We start from the raw sequence: 22,767 nt of genomic DNA, 5'->3' as shown, positions 1-22,767 counted from the left end.
TTGTGTGTGTGTGCATGCTTGTATTTGTATTTGTTCATCTCTGTTCCTTTGCAAATCTCTGTAGATACGACACCCTGTCCTGACTGCTTAAGAAGATGAAACCTTCTACACTGTTACTATCCATTACTTGCAGAAACGTCACTGTTCTGTTGGCGCCACTATATTGACTCCCAAATTGAAATTGAAAATGCCTACCAATTGAAAGTGCCACCGAATTTATTAAATAACACACTTTACTTACCGGGTACAAATTAAAATTCTTGTCACATGTTTTGCCGTCAGTTGTAATACTCATGTCTGGATTGAGGAGCTGAAATATCATCGTTTGCCCTCTGATAAAGAGAGACGTGACATAGTATCAACAATTTATAAACGTAATGTTATCTTACCTGCTGGCTAATCAGGGACAACCTTTTCTCTTTAAGTTAGATAGTTCACCGCCCTTAAGTAAACATCCTCCAACGACTTCTGTTCATCTTTCCTTTTCCTTACGATGTCAGGTGAGACCTTTGCTTGTTCATGGCCACTTGTTGTAGAGTCTGTGTTTATAATGGAACGCTGCTTTGGAAGTCAATATGGCGGCGTTGACATAACACAGACAAGTCATGGACAGCCTGCACAGCTGTCCGCGCTGTCGCGATCAGCATGGTGGAGTCAGCTCTGTTGTGTTTGACAGGAAACACGGTGAATGTTTCACCCCACTGAATACAGCCCTGAAGGAATCATCTCTCCCTGGGAAATTTGGGTGACCTAGTTGCTCCAGTTAGCACAGTGGGAACTCACTCATGGAGGTGTGTGGTGATGGAGGGGGAAGGGAGGGGGGGGCTGGCTGTGTGTCTCTTAAGGCATTGCGGCTAGCCTTGAGAGGATAGGTTGTGTTGATGTTAGTGTGTTGTCAGATGAAGTTTGACAAAAGGCAATAGTAGTCGTGATTTCTGGGTTTCGCATATTAACAATGACAATAACATGGTATTTGGAGCTACTGGGATTTGCTGAAACATTCAGTATTTTAAGTGATGTACAGAAAGAGTCAAACACCTGAACGTGTGGAAAGGGAGCAGGGCTTTTTGTGGGAAGCTCTTTGCGTGTGGATGAGTGTGTGCACACCTCTTTTTTTTTAGGTGGGGGGGGGGTCACACTGAAAAAGTCAAGCCATGTAAATAGTTTATATACATTTCTAAAGCTATCTAGTCTCATTTAACCCAGTTCCATGCTTGTTTTGAGATGAAGATGAAGATTAAAGGACGTTAGATGTTTTTTTTATCATTTCCATTTTCTATGTCTGCTGCTGTCTGGCTTCTAAAAGGATTGTAAAGTGTAAAATAGTGTAAAGGTATGCCTGCCTCAAGCTTTACAAATACGACTACAAGCATTACATCTTTCAACCCTGGAATCAGAGAAAGATCAAACCCAAGGAATTTGTGTGAACCTTATAATACAAAAAAAAGATACTTAGTATTTGTTTGGGAAAGTTGCTGATATCTCTGCAAGCAGGTGCTTGTAAGCCAATCATCACTTTGCCTTTATCACTTCTGTGTGAGAACAGAACGTTCTAGAGAGTTGAGCTCTGAGGTAGACAGCTCCAAGCACTTCACTCATTCTGCATCTCCATTTAATCAGAGACAAAAGGCCAAGGAACAACATTAACGATCCACTCTGTCCCGGATTAATCAGCAGGCGTGTTTAATTTCCCTGCCTGCCTGTACAGTGTGTGTGTGTGCGTGTGTGCGTGTGTGTGTGTGCGTACGTCTGTGTGTGTGTGTGTGTGCTAGTTCTATAAAAAGCTAACACTTTTTGTCATTTTCATTTTCTTTGTCTGCCGCTTAATAGTATCTAATTGGATTGGTCTAAAGGTATCTCTGCCTCAAAGTTTATAGACAGGTGTGTAGGTGTGTGTGTGTGTGTGGGTGTGTGTGTCTGCTCATGTATATGAATATGCGTATACATGCATGTAGGCACGCATGCATTCATACATTGATGTGATGCAAGTGAGTGTGTGCGTGTGTGTGTGCATGTGTGTGTGCGTGCGTGTGCATGCATGTGTGTGTGGGTGTACGACTCTCTGCTCCCCCTGCTATTTATTCTCTGTGAGACCTTGTTTACTGTGCTCTTTCTAAATGTCAGCACTGTCACTCAGGGCCTCCCATAAGCCCCAGTCCGTGCTGTTGGGCCCTCCCTGTGTTTATCTCTGCAGACAGGTGGACTCTGAGAGTCACCGCTGCCCCCCCCCCACACACCCCCAAAACGTCCAACAGCCCCCCAACTCCATCCATCCATCCGTCCACCCAGTTTTACCTCCTCTCCCATCACTCTCCCTCTCCTCTTCCACCCCCCTCCCTCTGCTCTGCTCTCTGTTGCCCATCCTTTATAGATCTCTCTCCTTCTCCCACTGGATGTATTTAGTTATGAATTGATCGTGTGTGGCATTTCCCCTCTCATCTCATGGCTGCACTGATGCTTTCTGTTTCGCCTGGGCTCGCTCTCTTTTGTGAGCACTTTACCTTTCAACACCTGGCTGTGCCAAACACATACACACACACACACACACACTCAGAAATACACAGACTTGAGAGGGTGGTTTTATCATTCTCACAATAATAACAATGTAACCCATGGGTGCTTTTGATTGGCTTTGTCTCATTTTGTAAATGTGTTTTGCACGTTTGTACAATTTGCGTAGCCATGTAAGACTGTGTGTGCCTAGGTGTGTGTGTGTGTGTGTGTGTGTGTGTGTGTGTGTGTCTGTGTGTGTCTGTGTGTGTATGAGCTGCATGGCTCCGTGGACTCGTCTCCTCTCCTCAGCGGTTGTGTTGCCGCTGTTACATGCTACTAGACTGAAATAAATCAGCTCTGTCACTCACACCCTACCTGCCACAACAGCAATTTCTCAGCCTGGCGGTCAAAATCATTCAATAATGAATAATGTATCTGGTGTATTATAGCAACCTGGGGTACATCAGTATTTCTCTGACAAAATTTTTCCTCATCTGTTGATGCATGTTTTTCTCTTGGGGATTCTACAAAGTAGAAGAGGAATATAGAGGAAAATATTGGATCATTTATTTTACTTTTGATCAAATGCATTTCTGTCAGGACTCCTGTTAGCCAGACAACATTATGAATACTTATGATTTGATGCCACACTTGATCAAACGCCTTACTTCAAAACTCTGACACATACAGTGAGCCTAGGAAGCATGGGCAGCCGATAGAAGAGATAGTATGAATTTGGATTAGATAGAGGTCGACAGTTGGTACTATCGGGGGTGGTACTATCTTTATTCTTTTTATTTTCTCAGATATTTGTTTCTTTTTGATGCTGTAGGTGTGTGTTTGTATATCGGATTTATTTAAAGATATTCACACAGCAGATGTTTCTGTTGCCTGTGTCCAGGCTTCTCATAATACCATCCATCTATGTGATGGCTTTTTTAAGAGTGAAATAATTTCTGTGTCATCTGCAGTTGAATGTACATATTTAATTTGTTATATAATTCGAATGTTGAATATTGGATCCCAGTCCAATCCAATACACAGCATCGATCACTATGTTAGTAAACTCCGAAAAACAAGAAATTTGATTGTGTTACATATGACTGAATTACATAATTGGGGCGTTAGATAGTGAGTTGCTGTTGCATATCAATGCTGTTGGGAAAGACTCAGTAAGAAGGAATGATTTATTCATTAACAGGCAGTTCAGTGTAGTTCATGGCATCACTTATGTTTTATTTATCTGGAAATCACATGAAGGCAACTTTTGATCACACATACTCACCAACACAGGCAGAAACAGAAACACACACACACACACACACACACACACACAGAGCGGATTACACTTGAGATATCATACTTGTACACAGACAAAGACATCATTCCCTCAGAGGCGCATACTCTGTCAAATCTGCATTTAAAATGCAGTCACACACTCACTCAGAGGCACACATATGTTTCCGGGGGCTTCGCTGTAATCGAGCCGTGACAGTATATGAATGTCTTCCCTGTGAACATGAATTATACACCAGCTTGAGAGCACATGGGAAATCTACCTAGACCAGAGTAAACATTGCCAATAGGTTGACTGAAAAGATGTGCGTTGTGACGCTCACTGGCTTATCAGTCAGCCATGAATCTCATAGCCAACGTTTTGAACGGCAGCGTAATAAGAGCATTCCCTGTGCAATGCCATTTTTGTCCTACTATAGAGGTGTTTGCCCCTTATAGACAGAGAGTGAGACAGAGAGAAAGGGAGAGAATGTGCGAGAGAGGAGGAGGAGGAGTGAGATGACTAAAGTCTCTCTCAGCTCATCTGTACTGTTTGGAGTGCAGAGTGTGCTACCATGGCAACTCTAAAGAGACACAGATTTTTCTTCCAGAGTGGTGCAGCTCCGCATCAAGTGTCTGTGTCTGTGTAAGTGTACATGTGTGCACATACATGTCCTCTCTTTATGTGTATCTATACATACATCCAGTCAATATGCATTGTAAAGCAGTGTGTGACAATATTGATTTTCAACTAACAATTGCGATGTATCGTTGTGTTTGGATTCGTGTTTCCCTGCTGGAGTGACTAAGCGCTGTGCGTATGTGTGTAGGCGTGTAGCGAGTGCTCTCACAGCCCACCAATGGATCGCCAAAGTATTGGCAGCACTCACTTGTCTCAGGTTACACGAGGGCAAGACAGTCTCCATGATATCATTCAGCTAACAAGTTGTGAGAAACACTGGACATGTGTGGACCCGCAGATATAATGATTACAGCCATGTCTCAAGCACATCGATTCCCCTGCACTAGCACTCGTTACAGACAGAACATGGAACGGATGGAAGCTTGTGTGATTCATGTGTGTGTTCATGCCTGCAAGTGTGTGCGTGTGTGTATTTCCTGTGTGTGAGTGTGTGTTCATGCACCATCAGCACCAAATACTTTAGCAGCCACTATACTGATTTGCTTTCTTAATGAAAATAACATGCATTAAACAATTGCATAGCATTTTACACCATAACGCTTTTGTGGAATTTTCCATAATGCACTTGAGTGAGTGTAATTGCCAGCCTTTGGTGTGGTTTGCTGTAGGCTGGTAACAACATTATCATAATGTTCTCATTTCAGCTCAATAGCATGGTATACTGACCTTTTGTGGAAGAGAGAGAGAGAGAGACAGGGAGATAGAGGGAGATTGTATAAGCTTTAGCAAGTCATTATTTTGCTCTGTGCTTAGAGCTTGCGTGTTAGTTTGGCCTTGAAGATGAAAGAACTCTGAAAATATACACCCATAACAATCATGAAACTGACAAAACAAACAAACAAGCAAGCAAACAAACGCAAAAAATAAACCCACCGCCTTGTAATGATATTAGCCACAACATGTTCTCATCTCCCAGAGCCACATTTAGCAATATTGAGACAGAGAGTGACAGAATGGAGGAGGAAAGGTAGAAATGTACTCTACGCATCAGATAAGTGCATTTTCAAAAGTGCCTGTTGTTTTCAGTGGCCCAATGTGCACTAAAAGCATCAAGTGCTACATCAAACCAATTTCTGCTCTGAGCTTAGTTCAATTTTGGAGCAGCAGCAGAGGACCAAAATTGCCCTTTTGCATTTGGTTTCTGGAGCCCCAATGACTATTGACCTTTTTGGCAAAATGACATAAAGAGCTAATCAAATTTATAAATACTTTGTTCTTAATTATCTTGATATGCCCATATTATTACACATTTTCAAGCAGGGTGTTTTTGTCAAGTTACAGGGACAAAATCACATCAGAGCTTGATAAAACTTTTCATCAACTTGCAAATTATTTTCACTAGTAGAATACAATATTTCAGATGGACAAAATACACATAGCTAAAGTCTAGCTGGTCTACTAGCTGATCTGTAAATACAAGAAGCAGACTGCAAAACAAACCCTAAAACATTTCTTTATGTGAGAAAATATGATGTAGAAGCCATCATGGTGGAGAATCATTTTACATTTTCTGTCTGCACTGTGCCATAGAAATGTCAAATAAGGCGAGTCAAATGGCGTGCCTCAATTATTACAGCCAGTGTATTCAGACCTTTAAATAACTAAAGTCCTCTCTGAGAGAGATAGAGAATACAGAGATAGCCATAGCCACAGCTTAGCCTCTTTCAATTTCAGTGTCACTGTAGTCTCAGAGAGAACAGAGATGACTAGACGGATGTGTATGGTATATTCTTGTGGAGATGAATGGACTTGCCCTTGTCTTAGTTGTCATCGTATTTCTTTTTTCTTCTTTTTTTGTCATCTATTCTTTTCATTATCATGATTTAGATGTAACCGGTGGATCAAATAATACAAGATATGGATAGTTACTTATCTGACAGTAGACAGTTAGACTTGCATTTGTTTGGCTTAACCGACAGAGAGTGAAGGCACTCAAAGACACACACACACACACAAAGAAACACATGCCCACCTTCTCTTCTGTGGTCTTGATTAGTGCATGGTGTCTGATCTGGTCTTGAGGGGTATATACAATGCTCTGATGTTTTTTTTGTTTTTTTTTCCTAGCTCTCTCATCATTGTCACATCTAGGGAGCTGTGGTTGCTGAAGACATTTCCTGGAATTCACCGCACCAGTGGCCAATTAGTCAGCACATACTCATTAACACTTAACACTCCATGTTAGCACAGTGAGTGTGTATGTGTGTGTGTGTGTGTGTGTGTGTGTGTGTGCGCGTCTATCTGTGTGTCTGTGACTGTTAATTGTATCTGTATGTCTGTGTCTATGTGTGTATTTTGCACGCAGGCGCAAATTTGCCAACCCGCGCCACTCTCATCTTGTCTTTTGTGTTGACTTGCACAAAACAAGTCTTCTGAATCCAGACATATCAGGAGTGGCTGTGTCCAATCAGTAAGAACATACAGCTGTCCCGCTAATCGTCAAGAAGCAAAAAAAAAAGCAGTGTAGCAGAAAACTCCTTTTCCGTCCCTGATTTGTCTTAGAATCACACTATAATTAGAGACCATTTTCTTTCTCATTTAAACCTCTGTAATTCCTAATCCATTGTAATGTGGCCATTACTGGCTCATTTTTTACACTTGCTAAAGTCATTAGTCATTGCTAATTACCATATCGAATAGAGGAGGCCAGCCAGGGGAATTCTAATGAGAGTTTAGAGCTGCACCAGAATCTGGGGGAGCTGCGGGTGGAGATCATATAGGGAGGAAGATTTGGGTCTGACTGGGAGAAATGTTCTGTTATATTTTGCATTGCACTATACTGCACAACTGGCCACCAAGCATACACACCTGCTCTAGTGTTTGGTTCAGCTATGTACAAGCGCACAAGCATGCACAACTGATATAAGCATTGTCATACATACACAGACACACACATATGTGCAAACTTATCGAATTATCGAATTGTGTGTCCCTTCCTTTGAGGAAGCACTTTTACTGCTCCCATTACCATTGCTGTTCATCGTAATGCTCAACAATAATGAAGTGGCAGAGTGAATAATTGATTAACCATTGCCTTAACAAGGCTATGAAATTATAGTGCTGCTTGGAACATTTCCCTTACTGTAATAAGACAGCTTAGTTAATGTTTCACCGAGGCACCAAGGTTGGTCGTGTTGCGCAATAATGTATGAGGAGAGGAAACGAGGCTCGAAGGAAAGGAGTTCAAAAGGAAACAAAAAGAGACAAACAGGTCCGCATCTGCCAAACGCTCAGCCCATCTAGGGTGGAGGGCTGCTGCAGAACCAATACACACACACACACACACACACACACACACACATATCTCTACCTTCCCCTCTCTCTCTCTTTATTTCTCTCTCTCTCCATCCCAGTCGCACAGCAAATTGTGACCCGGTTGTTCTCTCACACCGTCAGGTAGACTGACAGACACACACACACACACACACACACACACACACACACACACACACACACGCACATTCTCTACGGGAAAGAAGTATGTGTGTCTGTGTGTGTGTGTGTCAGTGCCAAGGCATAAGGCACTGTTTTCCTGGTCCAAAATAAACCCCTGTCAGCCCCCCAGTACACAAAGAGACAGGCAGGGAGCAAAACATACCGAGACAAAGTATGGATAGAGGGAAGCAGGAAAGGAGGAGAAGAGAAAGGAGAGAGAGAGAGAGAGAGAGAGAGAGAGAAGGGCGAGTGAAGGAGAAGGATTAGACAGCTGTTTACTGCCATCTCTGGAGGCCAGCAGCAGTCAAAGCTAAGGAGTGTGTCAGCCTCTGGTGGTACGACCGGGGTTGCTCTACATCTCTGCTATTTCTCTCTCTCTCTCTCTCTCTCTCTCTCTCTCTCTCTCTCTCTCTCTCTCTCACTCTCTCTCTCCTTTCCCCCCACTCTCATCTCTCTCCCTCTTTTCTCACATTCTTTTTCTACACTCTCATGTCACAGAACAGCAGACCAACTCTCAGCACAAATTACCCAACAAGAGGATAGGTTAGTAATTAGAAGCTATTCAAGAACGGTAGTCTATACTATTGAATATCCACTTTATTGCAACTATACTGAGCTGGACAGACAGTAGAGAATCAGTCATGTGCTTGCTTGGAAAATTGCAATTGTAAATATGCGGCAGGGTATTTGGAGAGGGATGCTGCCTTTTCACTGCACAGTCAGAGCGTAACCTTGCCCGCACCCATTTGAACAATGATCAATGAACAAGTGAGAATATGAATTCCTGCCCCCCCCCACCCTGCAGACAGCTCTCCACTCTCTCCTGATTTTCAAAGGCTCAACATCACCCCTCTCCGCTCGCTCTCATCCCTCTGTCTTCCAAGACCTCGCTGGTCTTTCATCATCCGCCCATCATCTCAAAAGCATCTTAAATGATTATATTTTAGCTTCTTCCTTTTTTTTTTTCATACTTAATCTTGCCTTCATGTTCACGCTCCATTTTGCCTGACAGCACGAAGGTGAACCATGAAACCCGTCTTGTTTTGAGATTTGTGTCATTTTCGTTGCGTAAGCTTGCTCCGTGCCTCTGCGCTGGTCGGGGCGCAACATGCAACGCAACATGATTTCTGGTGTTGCCGTTCTAGCTGGCTTCTCTTGAGGTGAAGAGACACAGAGAGAGAGGAGAGACAGGGATTGTTCCCGGGGGATTTCACTTACAAATCACCTATTTGTTTTTGAAAGCGCAATTAGAGTAGTGGCTAAGTGTTCTCTTCTGCCTATTAATCCCCAGCAATTAATGTGCGTGGTTCCATGAAACATATTGGCAACTTTCTTACAGTGAGATTAATTTGGCAGGCAGGAAGCCGAGTGGGCCTTTGTGGTCCTGGTTATCTTTCCTCAGCACATTGGACTAAGCTCTCCAAGCCTGTTGGAATGAAGTGTGTGTGTGAGTGTGGAGGGAGTGTGATGCAATGTAGGTCATTTGTATGGTGTGAACATCACAGGGTTTTTAGATTGCTTTTTTTTGATTGCGTGCAAAAATTGGTCAGGAAGAAAAAAAAAAACTGCACCCACTGCATATTTCCAAGGCTAAAGTTATCCAGCTATATTAATCACAAATCGCTATATTTACATATAATCCCTTCTGTGTTTGTAATAATTAAAGAATAATGCACATAAATAATATACGTCAACCACGGATGGAAGTGTCAAATCCATGGATAATTGAAGATACTTGAGCGTGTGAACATGCCACATTCCACATGTGTCTTCTATTTTGGTCTGGCCAATAAGATCCTATCCCTGTATTTGTAGGTCTCTATCAGGCCGCATCGTTGGGGGTGTGTGGTGGTTCTTCACCCTCATCATCATCTCATCCTACACGGCCAACCTGGCTGCCTTCCTGACAGTGGAGAGGATGGTCTCACCTATAGAGAGCGCTGAGGATCTGGCCAAGCAGACTGAGATAGCATATGGGACGCTGGACGCCGGCTCCACCAAAGAGTTCTTCAGGGTGAGATCAGAAGATGAGCAGATACGCTCACATACTCACACACACACACACACACACACACACACATGCAAACCCGGACTCAAAGATGTATTGTTCACACAGCACCACATACAGATAAAGACACAAGCATACTGACACACACACACACACACTCACACTGCTGCCGAAAAGTGGAACTGGGAATGGCCTACATCTTCCTCTATCTCTTGCTTCCCTCTCTCTCTCTCTCTCTCTCTCTCTCTCTCTCTCCCCTCTCTCTCCCTCTCTCTCTCTCTCTCTCTCTCTTTCAGAGGTCTAAGATAGCTGTGTTTGAGAAGATGTGGTCCTACATGAAGTCGGCCGACCCGTCCGTGTTCGTCAAGACTACAGACGAGGGTGTGATGAGAGTCAGGAAGTCCAAGGGCAAGTATGCCTACCTGCTGGAGTCCACTATGAATGAGTACATAGAGCAGAGGAAACCCTGTGACACTATGAAGGTGGGAGGGAACCTGGACTCTAAAGGTTATGGCATCGCCACTCCCAAGGGCTCCCCTCTCAGGTAAAGCCCTGCCACTGCAGCCCGGCTGGATAAAAGCCCTCAGCGCTTTTATTGAAGCTCCTGCATGAGCACTGCTTCATCTGTCACCTGTTGATTTGTCCATCGAGCTCAGTAGCTATTTGCTCATTCATCTACGCAGTCAAACACATTCATACATTCATACACATTCATTTACACCTTCATCTTAAATTTGCTAGCATCTCCTCTCTGTTCAGTTTCCTCTCTGTTCAATTTCATGAAATTTGTTTTATTTATTCATATTTTTATAACATACAATATGCCCTTCAGTATTCCATTCTGTGTCATATGAATACATTCTCAGACATAGATGGCTTGACATTATGTTTACTTCATTGCACTTTTGTATCCATTCCATTCTCATAGTTTCCATGCGGTTATACTCACAAATTGACCATTGTCACCACTGAAGATCATCCTTCGGTTTATGTTTTGCTAGCCTGAACCTTTGTCTGTGTCCCTGACGAAGGTTCATGCTGGCTGTGTGTGAGCACTGGCAGAAGTGTTAGGTATAGGACTATGAGATGCCCCAGCCTCCTTCAGCAACACTTGTTTTTCCTGCTGCCCTCTCATTACATTCTAAGCCTCCTTCACGGCCCTCTGCGGTCGCCTGTTTGATTTGGTCTGTTTTGAAGCTGGAGCACCCCCTCAAACACACGGAAGAACACATACACACGCCCACGCGAATGTACACGCTTTGGACATGTTTGGAAATGTGCTTGCACAGGCATACATAGATGCACAGAGAGACACATACTATGACAAAAACAAACAATCCTGAACCCACACACACACACACATACACATTCACTCAAGTGCTGTCTGTACTCCCATTCTTTATCCTTCGTTACAAATGTAAATCACGTCTTCCCTCTCTCAAACCGGCGGGGCACTTGAAGCAGGATTACAGCTAAAAGGATCACATCCCATATGCCCACTTTTCCACTTAAGCCAGGGCTCACATCTTGAATCTGAAATCAGCAGACTTGAAATTATATTTGCCACATGCAATGTGATAATTGATGTTATGAATGATAATTCAAACTGAATGTATTTCTGCCATCGACCAAGAAGAGCAGCTGTCATTTCACATTACATTAACACCTTAACCAACTTCCCATTCATTTTTCTCTTCTGACTATAGAGAGAGTACAGGAGGGGGGACATCTGAAGCTTTTAATCTATGTCTAATAAGACTCATTCATTTTAATGAAAGGAGCCATATGGGGAGATTTCATTCAAACTCACTGAGGATTCATCCAGAGGTCCACCTTGGTAGACAGCCAAAGGTCAGAACACGCTGAGTAGAAATGGTTTGGCTCCTACACCTGCCTCAAAGGACCCATTTAAATTTCACACAAATTAGATTTCATACAGCAAGTCAGCGCTGTATTAGTGATAAGACAAGTGGTGAAATTAATCTGCTCCCAAGTCACACAGTCTGACTGACCCAGACCTACAGTGTAGCAATGGGATGCAGTGTAGGGCTGCTGAGGATGGCCCCTATTATCTGTCTCTCTTTGTGTCAGTTACTGGCAGAATGATGTATGGTATTCACATGTTGTCGCACTGAGCATTCACAGACATCTGATTCTGTCAAAGAAGATTGGTTTCATTAACAGATAATGGACATTTGTGCTTGAATGCATTATATGAAAGGATGGAAATTTGATTCTAATATAATTATTATTGTCAAAGAAGAATTTTTGCTGCTCACCTAGAATCAGACATTTGTGGATGTCCTATGAATTCAAAGGTTAAGTTCAATCATACCTGCAATGAATAGTTTATGCATAATTTTAGTACTGGGAATATACATATATGAATTTAATTATTGATATTTCAGTGCAGGCCTGATTGAAACTAGCACTTTGGAAAAAAAAAACACATGCTCAATTGACATAACTCTTCATTTCACAGGATTTACTGACAGCCTACAGATTCGATTGTGTCTGTTCCATCCCTTACATGCCAACCCCATGCCTGCCTGACTGTTTCCTCCATCCCACCTAACATGACCTCCCTGACATCCGCTCGCCTCAAACCAACTGACTAACTAACCAATGACCAGCAGGTCTCTGGACCATCCATGTCCACACACTGCGACTTCTTTCTTTCTGTCTGAGAATCACTGGGCTGAGAAAGAATTCAGAGGTTTTACCAGCTCCCAGGATACCCGTGTTCCCTACAGCTGTGTTGTGCACTCATGGCTGGGGATAAAGGCTCTCTGCATCTCCTGATGAGAAAGGCAGAATAGCACCAACCCCTATGAAATGATTATTGCATAGAAGAACTAATAGCGATTCAGAGAAAAGAAAATCTCATACCAAAATGGCAAAGGCTATCATCTTTTTTTCTCTTCCCCGCAAAATCTGATTCTCATTCTGCCTGTCTGTGAGCTGTGGATGGAGAGAGTGTTTCTCCACAGCCAGTCAGCTATAGGAAATGCAAACACATACACACTCAGCAGAGAGAGAGAGAGCAACACCTTATGGAGACGCTTTGGATGTGGTGGTTCATATCGTTGGTGTTTCCTTTCTGCGGCCCAACACATTTATCGAGCCTGTAATAAGGAATAACCTTGGTGTGGAAGTGAACCTGACAGTTTAAATACCGAAAAGCCCCTGTCTGCGTTTGTCTCCGCTACTTTTATGGCTTGAATGCTGATAGGTGTAAATTAATCATTCACCTGGATGCAGTTATGGGTTGAATATTGATAGGTTAGTTGCCATAGCAATCTGTATGCTGGTACCGCTGAAAGGAGATTACCATCTGCAGACAGACTTCCATATCTAAGGCATCTCCATTTATAGTGTCTGCTCTGCCTCCCTCTGAGGCCCCCTGCTTGGTAAAACCTGACTCTACTATGGCCACCCAGCATTTCAGCCCATTGCAGATATACGACTAACATATATCAAACATGTACTGCTAACATCTAAAGTCAGCGCTCCTGCTCCATATCAGTAGCCATATATGCAGGAGTTTTTGATAGTAAGTCAATGTTGTCATAATCACCACCACTGTACGACCAATCTCTATATCTGTCCCATATAGAGTGTCTCCTAATGGCTATCGTTTTATTATCATTTTCAAGAAACCCAGTTAACCTGGCAGTGTTAAAACTGAACGAGCAGGGCCTCTTGGACAAATTGAAAAACAAGTGGTGGTACGACAAGGGAGAGTGCGGCAGCGGGGGCGGGGACTCCAAGGTCAGAGCCAGTTTGACAAACCCAGCGGGTAACCCACCACCACCGGGGGGGGGTAACCGGCAGACCCACGCTGCACCACCGCTCTGGCAACACCGTGGGGTGGGGAAGAGCAAAGGGTGTCCCTAAGGGGCAATCGTTTGGCCTGGCTCACTTTGAAAGCCAGAGAGAGGAAAAATTATGTCTCCCTGCCCTACAAAAAAAAAAAACTTTGGTCCGTAAAGGACCAATGTCTGGTCTTAAACCAATTGGGTCCCTTGTGCTCAATGATATTTGAGGATTGCATGCATTCATGCATCCATTCAGTGGCTTTGTAATATTTTCATTCATATATAGATGTTCAATTTGGCTGTTTACATCACTTTTTGGTGAAGTCATGTACACTTTTAACAAAGATAACAAAGAGAATTCTGACTTCCTTGTTGCGTAACTGAGGGTGAGCAGTGTGCCGGTTACCCAAAGTGATATAGTAATACACATCTACTGCCTTAGGGAGCAAGCCAACCAAGCTAGATGGAGTATTAATGCATATCACTTTGACTCTGATGTTTCTAATGATCTTAATGCTACTGTATATATATGTGTATGTATGTGTGTGTGCGTGCGTGTGTGTATGTTTTTTTTTTTTACCTATAAGCAAGCTCAAGCATTAACGTGTGTATGCATTTGCTGCTCTGTGTTTCTGAATTAATAACATAAAATAACATGGTATAATATGTTATTTATGTTATTTCCTTATGGTTGGAAGAATCCCAGTAAACCTAGCGGTGTTGAAACTCAATGAGCAAGCCGTCTTAGACAAACTGAAAAACAAATGGTGGTACGATAAAGGGGAGTGTGGCAGCAAGGACTCCGGAAGAAAGGTCAGTCTCCAACCCAGTCCTGTCATCTCACAGCACCTCCCAGCACAACCTTGCCCTGATCCTAGACCAGCCCCAAGTCTGCCCTCAGCCTGTCTAACACTCAACAATACTGTATATCTCCATGTGGCTCTAGCAGCACCATTCTGGTCTCTCTTTCTTCACACTGATGAGCTCGTATTGTCGGAGATTTACCGTTCATTACTAGCCTGTGGAAATATTGTGTATTAGTGGATTAGTTGGAATTGTTACAATGGCTTACTGTACAGTTAAGACGCATTCGCCCCCAGTACAGTAATCAACCAAGTTGTGTAAATCCTCGTTAAGGTGGATTGTTTTGGGAACGTTGTGTTGTGTTGTGTTCTGATAACCTTGAGTTTGCAGATTAAATCTGAATCACTCTGAAAACAACACACAGTCACTTGTTAGGATAAAGCTGCTTTCCAAGGAGAAAGAGAAATCAGTTTTTGTGTAGACAGAGCAGGAGATGTCAGTGTGGAGAGAGGCAGACGATGACGTAAGGCCTTTGGAACATGTTGAGCCGTGACCCTTGCTTTCTGGCCCCGATAATGATCCCGCCCCAACTCTCTCACTGTAACATGGAGTGTGCATGTATAGATGCAAACCCTGTCCATCTACTCGTCGGCCCTAAGTCACACTAAGTCTCCCACTGTGCTTGCATGCATTTGCGGTCTATGTCACCCGTGTTTGAACGCAGTAATTTTCCTTGGCAGAACAACCTTTTACTTTTTAGCACGGGTACCTCCATATGTGTAGCGTATCCCAGGGATCCCGAGTCACCACAGGCATTCAAGATTTTTTTTGTCTTTCTTCCCATTCCCTTGCACTTGTTTTGATATTCTTGTCTAAAAATCATACACACATCAATGGTCTCAATACTGCTGAATTTTTTTTATGCCAAAAGGGCTAGCACAATACCAGTAGCTTGCGAGCAGTCCAGATTTGTTTTACATGCGACGATGGTGTTAGACCGCATAAGACAGACCTGATCCCGTTCTCTATGAACTAAGACCATACACTTAATATCATTCCCATTATCAGGGTTGGCATCACCTTTATGTTTTTACAAACATTTTAGACAACATTATCAGTGTATGCTAATTCAGGATTAATGAAGTCTATCAATTTAAGTGAATGGAAAAATAAAAGCCTGAATGTCTGCGGTGGCTAAGGATCCCTGGGGCCAATGTTGTTGGAAGTAGAGGCGCTAAAAAGTTTAAATGCTCTACCAAAGTGACAAATAGCTTTTACTGTAGCGTTAATCTGCCCAAGTGAGTTCAAACTGATTTAAATCTAATAACATCCTCGTCAGACCCGTTCCACAAGAGAGAATAGGTTGAATGATTCAAGCGTAATCCTTAATGAACCCATTTCATTACTGACTATAAATAGGCATAAATGTAAGAAGATGCAATTGTGACAGAGCTTAATGACCCACAATTAGAAAGCAAAATCAAACTAAAGATTTGTTTATGCTATTGTTGCATGGATGCATGTGTTGAAAAGCATTTTGTCATTAATGTATTTTACTTCTCAAAATGTAGTTTTAGTTGAGATAAAATAGCCATGTGTGTGGAATAAAAAAGACATTGTTTTAAAATTTGAAGAAATTTATAAAACATGTGTTAAATATTAATAAGTTTTAAAAAATTCTAGATAAATGTCTACTATTTTCAAGACCATCAATATGTTTTTTTTGTGTGCGTGTGTGTGTCTTGTCTACTTTACATGTATGACTACATCTCTCTGTGTTCTCTGTACTTGTGTGTGTGTGTGCGTGTGTGTGTGTGTGTGTGTGTAGGATGTGTGAATGTGTGTGTGTGTGCGCGCGTGTGTGTGTGTGTGTGTGCGCACGTGTGTGTGTGTGTGCGCGTGTGTGTCTCAGTTTACTGTAATGCATTTGAGTCTTTGCACTGGTGTTTCCTACCTGTTTGTGAGTATATTGTATGTGCATATATACGTGTGTAATCTGTGAATCAGTGAATCAGTGTGTCTGTCTTTACATATTTGCTTATCTGTTGAGTCTTGTTTGCGTCTCCACCCCTCCACTGCTCCTCACTGCTTTCCTCTACCACCCCCACCCCCCCCACTCCCTCCAGGACAAGACGAGCGCCCTGAGCCTCAGCAACGTGGCGGGCGTCTTCTACATCCTGATCGGAGGCCTGGGCCTGGCCATGCTGGTGGCCCTGGTGGAGTTCTGCTACAAGTCCAGAACCGAGTCCCGCCGAATGAAGGTGTCCACCGCGCGAGCCGCTGCCGCCTCAGCCGCTCAGGCCTTTCACTGCTCAGCCTTAGACAGTGGTGCTAGCGCCCCCTACACAGAGCTGCAGAGCTACGGCCTGTACGCCAACAACACTGTTAAGATATAAGAGCAGAGCACAGCCACGGGGTAGGAAACGCTGTGATCAAGCCATGATGATGATGATGATGATGATGATGATGATGATGATGATGATGACATCCGCCTCCTCACCCCCCGCCCATCTAACTGTGATCACAGTAGGGCCACTCACGGCTTCCACCGCAGTGCAAACGCTCTCCTGTACCTCTCTCTTCCTCTGCAGCCTCCCCTCCCTCGCTCAGTCTCTACTGGAATGATCTGCTGCCGTGTTCTTGGTATCACTTGATTTGAAATTGCCATTATGCCTGTTTCTTCTTGCACTGTGCTAAAGCTTCAGTTTTTAGCACGGGAGTTGTAGACTGATGCAGTGACAAAACAAACAACAAATTTCCTTGTGCTTGTACATCGGGGTTGTTACAATTTTCCAATAGTTTATTTAGAGTTACCTCTTGATTATACATTGATATCTCACTACTAGAAGATTCTACTACTAATACTATTCTAATACTAGAAGAAAATATATTATTTGTATTTTATTTTATTTAGTAAAATAGTAAAAGAATATATGCATTAGTTCAGTTTACACACATTACTTTTTTATTTCAGTTTTTTTTTCAGGCCTTTAGTTCAGTCTCAGTATTAAGGTTATCATTAACGACAATAACCTTGTAGCACACTTTAAAGAAATTTAACTTTTACAATACAGGTAAAAAGGCAATTTGAATCAAAGTGGTACATCTCTCTATACCTCTGTCTCTCTCAGCAAATCTCTACGCTGCTCCCTCTTCTCTTTTTGCTGACTGTCGCAATGTAGGGCCCATTGTAGTGAACATCCTATATATGTATACCATAAGGCAGGCCTGGTGCGGCTCACATGTGTCTCATCACCGCTTTGAACCAGAACAGTCTAACTCTTTTACTTCAAGTTCCATGGCCCAAGGGCTCACTAAACCTATTAAACCTAACTGTATTTTCAAAAATGCCAATCTTAAAGTACAGCTTTTTTGCTTAATTCCTTAATAGTTTGGAGATCCGTGGTTTCTCCTCCAACAGTTGTGACATCATACACAGCTGCTCAACAGGAGCTCTGTCTCCATTATCAGTTGACAACAACCCTAACCTTTGATTCTTTCTTCCAACATCAAAGACCGTCGGGCAAGCTGAAATACTGTTTATGCAAACAGCAAAAAACAAGACAGGCCAAGACAGGGAGTGATGATCAACATGAATCTCTTATGTTTTAATCAGCCTGTGAAGAGGCACCTGATCAGTATGCTTATGGGATTGGCTAGAAGCCTATTAGTCCAGCGGTGCCTTCATGCTGTTTGGCTTGAAAGAAACAACAAAGCAGATCCAATTAGAGGCCACTGTAATTCTCCAATCCCCATGCAGCACTCACAGGTTGCTCCAGATCACATTGGCTTTGCTGAATTTAATCAGCTATAGAAGGGGGATGCAGGCAGACGCCAAACACACAGATGCACATGTGCACACGCCCACACACACACGCGCGCGCACGCATACAAAAACACACACGTACATCACACATCATTAGCTCCGCTTTCGAGCCCACTGGCTTTTATTGCAATAGACTGGAGAATGGAGCTATTAAACCAATGAGTGGAGCCTCAGCTCCCTTCTTACTGCCCACTCGTCCGCTCTGCTCCTCCTATTACAAATTAGGACATTGATGCACATCGGCCAGCACCATGGTTTACCACCCGCGAATAACACTCAGGGTTAGATAAAGAGGATGAAAACCAACACCCTGTGACTCCTAACAGCTCATTCTACTCCTGAACTTCTTTACACGCCAACACCACATTCAGACACTAACATAAACAGCTGCTTATGCTCATATATTCATGTAATTAGAAACTTAGACTAGAATTGCATGCAGCAAAGGCCTTGTAGCTGAAACATTCTGCAGTCTTGTCTTTGTTTTTCTATAGCCAAAAGGCCTTTGAGGATACACACATTCTGCTTACTGCTAACTGTAGGGTGACTTTTTTGTTTGTTTGTTTGTTTGTTTTTGACAGCAATCCATCAATGACGCCATGCGCTGCTCCACTCTGACCAGGATGAGCGGCAACGGGAGCGGCGGAGAGAACGGACGCATCCTCACCCATGACTTCCCCAAGACCGTTCAGACGCTGCCCTGTATGAGCCACACCGCCAGCATGGGACTGGGTGCCTCCGGCATGTGATCGTCACATGACTTCCCTGGCGGCGAGGAGCAGGCAGGGTGGGGCAGGGAGAGACTCTGTGACCTCCCGATCATGGCTGTCTGGTTTGACCCATCTATCTTCCTGGCTGTCAACCTGCCCGACTCGTACAAGACTTAACTTACTGCCAAAATGCACTGTCGAACCGCTCCCTATAAACTATGAACAACACAGACTCATAACATTTTTTTTAATCAGAGGATGTTTGAAAAAGAAATATTGGGAAAAAAAAAACAAACAAAGGGAAATGTGCTGCAATAAAGAAGCCGTCAGTGGGGCGTGTTTTTGAATTTTTTACGGTGTTCATTTATGTGAAGAAAAAAAAAGAACTTGGCCTATTCTTCAATGTTGACGCCTGCGCTGTGCCATTTCTATGGAGCTGTTGACGTTAGTCTGCGTGTGCAATATCTTCACCTCCACTGCTGATCTTCTACTACCTAGATGCTTTCTGATGGCTGACGGAACATGTCTTTGCACAGATGTGGTAGAGGAGGACAAAACGCTTGTGACTCTTATGATGATTTGATATTGTTTTGGGACGTTCCTGTTCCTCTCTCTCACTCTCACATTTACACTCCATTTTGGACGGACACAATGCTCAGTGTAGCATATCCAGTTTTTATGATATTATATACAGTTTACATTGTGGTAATAGCGCAAAGAGCTTCGTCAAAAGTAGTTGATTTGATTTATCCTTGATTGAAGGTTAATCCTGTTTAAATCAGCGATTAACCAGGCTACAACAAAACATGCATTGCTGCTACACCTCATTAAACACGCCATGCCTTGTCTTTGTGCCATATGACCATTCTCACAAACACACACAGACACACTACACACTTGTTGCTATTGTAGTCATTGGTTTAACCAGTAGACAGAGAGTTTGCACATTTACTGATCACAAATACTGTCAGAGTAGACTGATGTAGAAGTGCTGACCTTGAACTGTTTTACATATTGAGGCGGAGAACAGAGAAAAGGCATCAATACTTTGATACATTGATCTGTGGCTATGTACAGTACTGAGTGACCTTACACTGTATTCTACTGTTCTGAGTCATGGCACATCCATTCATATGTCTGGGTGGCTATTTGCAGCACCCGATAAAGAACAGAGATTGACAAGATCAGACATAATCTGCAGAAGAAAAAAAATCCTCAAACTATTGTTAGAGTACTTGCTGCATAATTTAGTCACTCCTTCTGTGATGTATTTTCAGCTGTATTCAGTTTTAATGAAATAGGCAGTCGAGCCACTCTCCCTCTCAATTTATTGCTTGTGGCATATCCCCCGCAGATTGTGTGCGGCCTATAAAAGGAAAGTTGGCCTCCTCTCTCTGTTGCTCGCTGGCTCAGGAAGGAGGTGGGATTGAAACACTTGCTGTGATTGACAGATTCACAGTCACTATTATCGGTGTTTATTGGAATTCAAGGTTACAGCGGTCACTGCACCTGCGCTGCTTTAGAGCACTGTCTTTCAGATCATGTCAGGTGAAGAGAAATCAGGGTGGCAGGCCCAGGACAGTAGAGGGCAGAGATGACAAAGCACAGCGTGTCGGTTTTAAAGGAAAAATCCACCCTAAAACACTTTAACACTGGTAGCAAACTGCTGTTGGCGACTGATGTACCTTGCATTTCTGGGTCAATTTGGTTGCTATCTTTCCTATTCCCGAGGAAAAAGAAAAAAAGTACTGACCAAATAGGTGTAGATGAGATGACATCAAGTCGAGATATTTTCAGTGCAGCTTCAATCGAGATAGCAGAAAAACCTTGAGCTATCTAAAACATCAACAGAAAACATCAGGTTTTGCTATGCAGCCCCTCACAATCAAAGAGCAAAGGCTTCTTTCAAGATTCACCGTCTTACACCGAACAATCATACAGGGAGAAATCCATTGTAGAAGAAGAAGAAGAAGTACAAGAAGAAGAAGTGGCCTCATTAGTCCATAATGCAACGTGCCACAAAACATGTAAAGGGCTCCATTACTCCTACTCAACGCAAATCCTAACCCTATCGCTATTGATCTCTGCACCTGCACATATAACCCACAGCTGAATGCAACAAGTCCAGGCACATTCTCTGGGAGTTGTCGAAAGGCATTCTGGGAGATGTAGGAAATCATCAACTGAAGGAGAAGTAGACGAGGCAGGTTGAGGTAAAGTGGGTACAACAAAAAGGCAAATTACAACACTTCATTGCAAAAAACGAACAAACCCTGGAATGCAGCAGACATCACGAATTAATGATATAAAACAGTGTAAGAGTGTCCAAGGGCGGAATTTTCCTTTGAAGTTACTGGGTGGTTGTTGCTAGAAATAAGATTTTCACTGCTGTTCGATGTTAGAGTTCGATGTTAGATTATTTAACGCACATTATAGCGACCTCTCATTTCACAGCTGGGGTAAAGCTCCTGTACAAAGGCAGTGCTCGCCCTCCACTGCCACAATTGGTTAGGTTTGGTTTTGTTTCTTCTAATTTTCTGCTTTACACAACACAGTACCAAATCTAATGAATGACCTCTCTTTCTCTACACACGTCATACAAGCAAGGCAGATGGGCAGTCTGAGTTTACTGAAGTCATACATATCTCCACCTATTATGTATATAAAAGGCTTTTCTCCTTTCCCAGTGAAAATGTATGGCCTCCTTCCCATCATGCCTCAGTGTACCTAAATTAGTTAACACGTGTGTACTTTTCCTTTCTTCCTTCATCTCTGCGTCTTTTTTTGCTGATGTTGTATTAATTAGGACACAGCACAACACTCTTCAGTGGAGGCTTTACCTTTGAAAAGATGTTTTATATGCCATAACAGATTTGTAAAAAGACACTCAATGTTTGTATTATAAAGGAGAGTTGGGGTGCCACAAAGTGTTATACACTTTGAAGAGTGTAAAAAAAAACATACTGATGTTGAATAATGTGTAGACGCTAATGTTGTTTAACCAGTTCAAACCAGTTTTGAGTTAGTCTCATTTTAATTTGTTGCAATTTCAAGAGGATTTCCTGTTGGTGTTTTTTTAGTGTTTGAAATTTAACACCATTTGATTTTTTTCTTTTTTTTTTTGGTCGTTTTCTTTTTTCACAGTATTTTACTACCAGAATCTAAGTGACACAATTTGTTCACCGGAAACATCATTATTGCTGTTTTTTCTAGACATCACTATCGAAAGGTGTTGCTGAGTTTAAAAATAAAAATGATGGTCAATATGTAGGTTCATTCATGGATTAAAAAAGAAGGAATCAGACTTTTGAGAAATAAACTTTTTTTCTAGCCAAAGTGTCCTGGAAAGAAGTCATCATGCTTTTGTAACTGAATAAAGGAATAAACTATGTATGTATTTGTTTGCTTATTTTCTCATGGGATCAATAAATCTCACGCCATGCCCAGGGCAAATGGGATATGATTTTAGACATTTGTCTTTAAGAATACGCACTTGAGACTTTCTTTTCCGCTGCCCTGAGTATATTGTGTTTGTTGTGGTGAATTATTCATGTAACTGTGGAAGTAACCTAATTTCTGGGGACAGTATTCCACTGAAATAGTACTTCCCTGCACACAGAGTACCTTTCTTGGTGTTCATCTACCACTGATTTTTTTTACTTGTTTTTTGGGGGAAATTGCATAAATACTGCATG

The 22,767-nt window shown here is 42.6% G+C and overlaps 1 protein-coding gene across 8 annotated transcripts in view; it reads left to right on the top strand.

The window, feature by feature from the left end:
* Window positions 1-22,371, top strand: part of gria1a (glutamate receptor, ionotropic, AMPA 1a) — a 58,596-nt gene extending 36,225 nt beyond the window's left edge. For 3 of the 8 annotated variants that reach the window (XM_071517703.1, XM_071517702.1, XM_071517700.1), the window contains 6 exons: window positions 9,722-9,920; window positions 10,211-10,458; window positions 13,571-13,685; window positions 16,663-16,797; window positions 17,904-17,920; window positions 18,940-22,371. In XM_071517703.1, the coding sequence (XP_071373804.1) occupies window positions 9,722-9,920; window positions 10,211-10,458; window positions 13,571-13,685; window positions 16,663-16,797; window positions 17,904-17,920; window positions 18,940-19,111 (886 nt within the window). In that variant the 3' untranslated portion in view covers window positions 19,112-22,371. Of the gene's footprint in view, window positions 1-9,721; window positions 9,921-10,210; window positions 10,459-13,570; window positions 13,686-14,430; window positions 14,546-16,662; window positions 16,798-17,903; window positions 17,921-18,939 lie in introns of all 8 variants that reach the window. The other 5 variants (XM_071517699.1, XM_071517705.1, XM_071517704.1 and 2 more) reach the window with 3 other exon arrangements.
* Window positions 22,372-22,767: the final 396 nt, after the last annotated feature.

Source organism: Centroberyx affinis, unplaced genomic scaffold, assembly GCF_046629955.1.
Source record: "Centroberyx affinis isolate AG114_WGS23_722 - 3 ecotype Tasmania unplaced genomic scaffold, CSIRO-AGI_Caff_v1 ptg000514l_1, whole genome shotgun sequence".
NCBI classification, from domain to species: Eukaryota; Metazoa; Chordata; class Actinopteri; order Beryciformes; family Berycidae; genus Centroberyx; species Centroberyx affinis.
The sequence above is the reverse complement of the archived record's forward strand: the minus strand, read 5'-3'. Positions and strand labels throughout refer to the sequence as shown.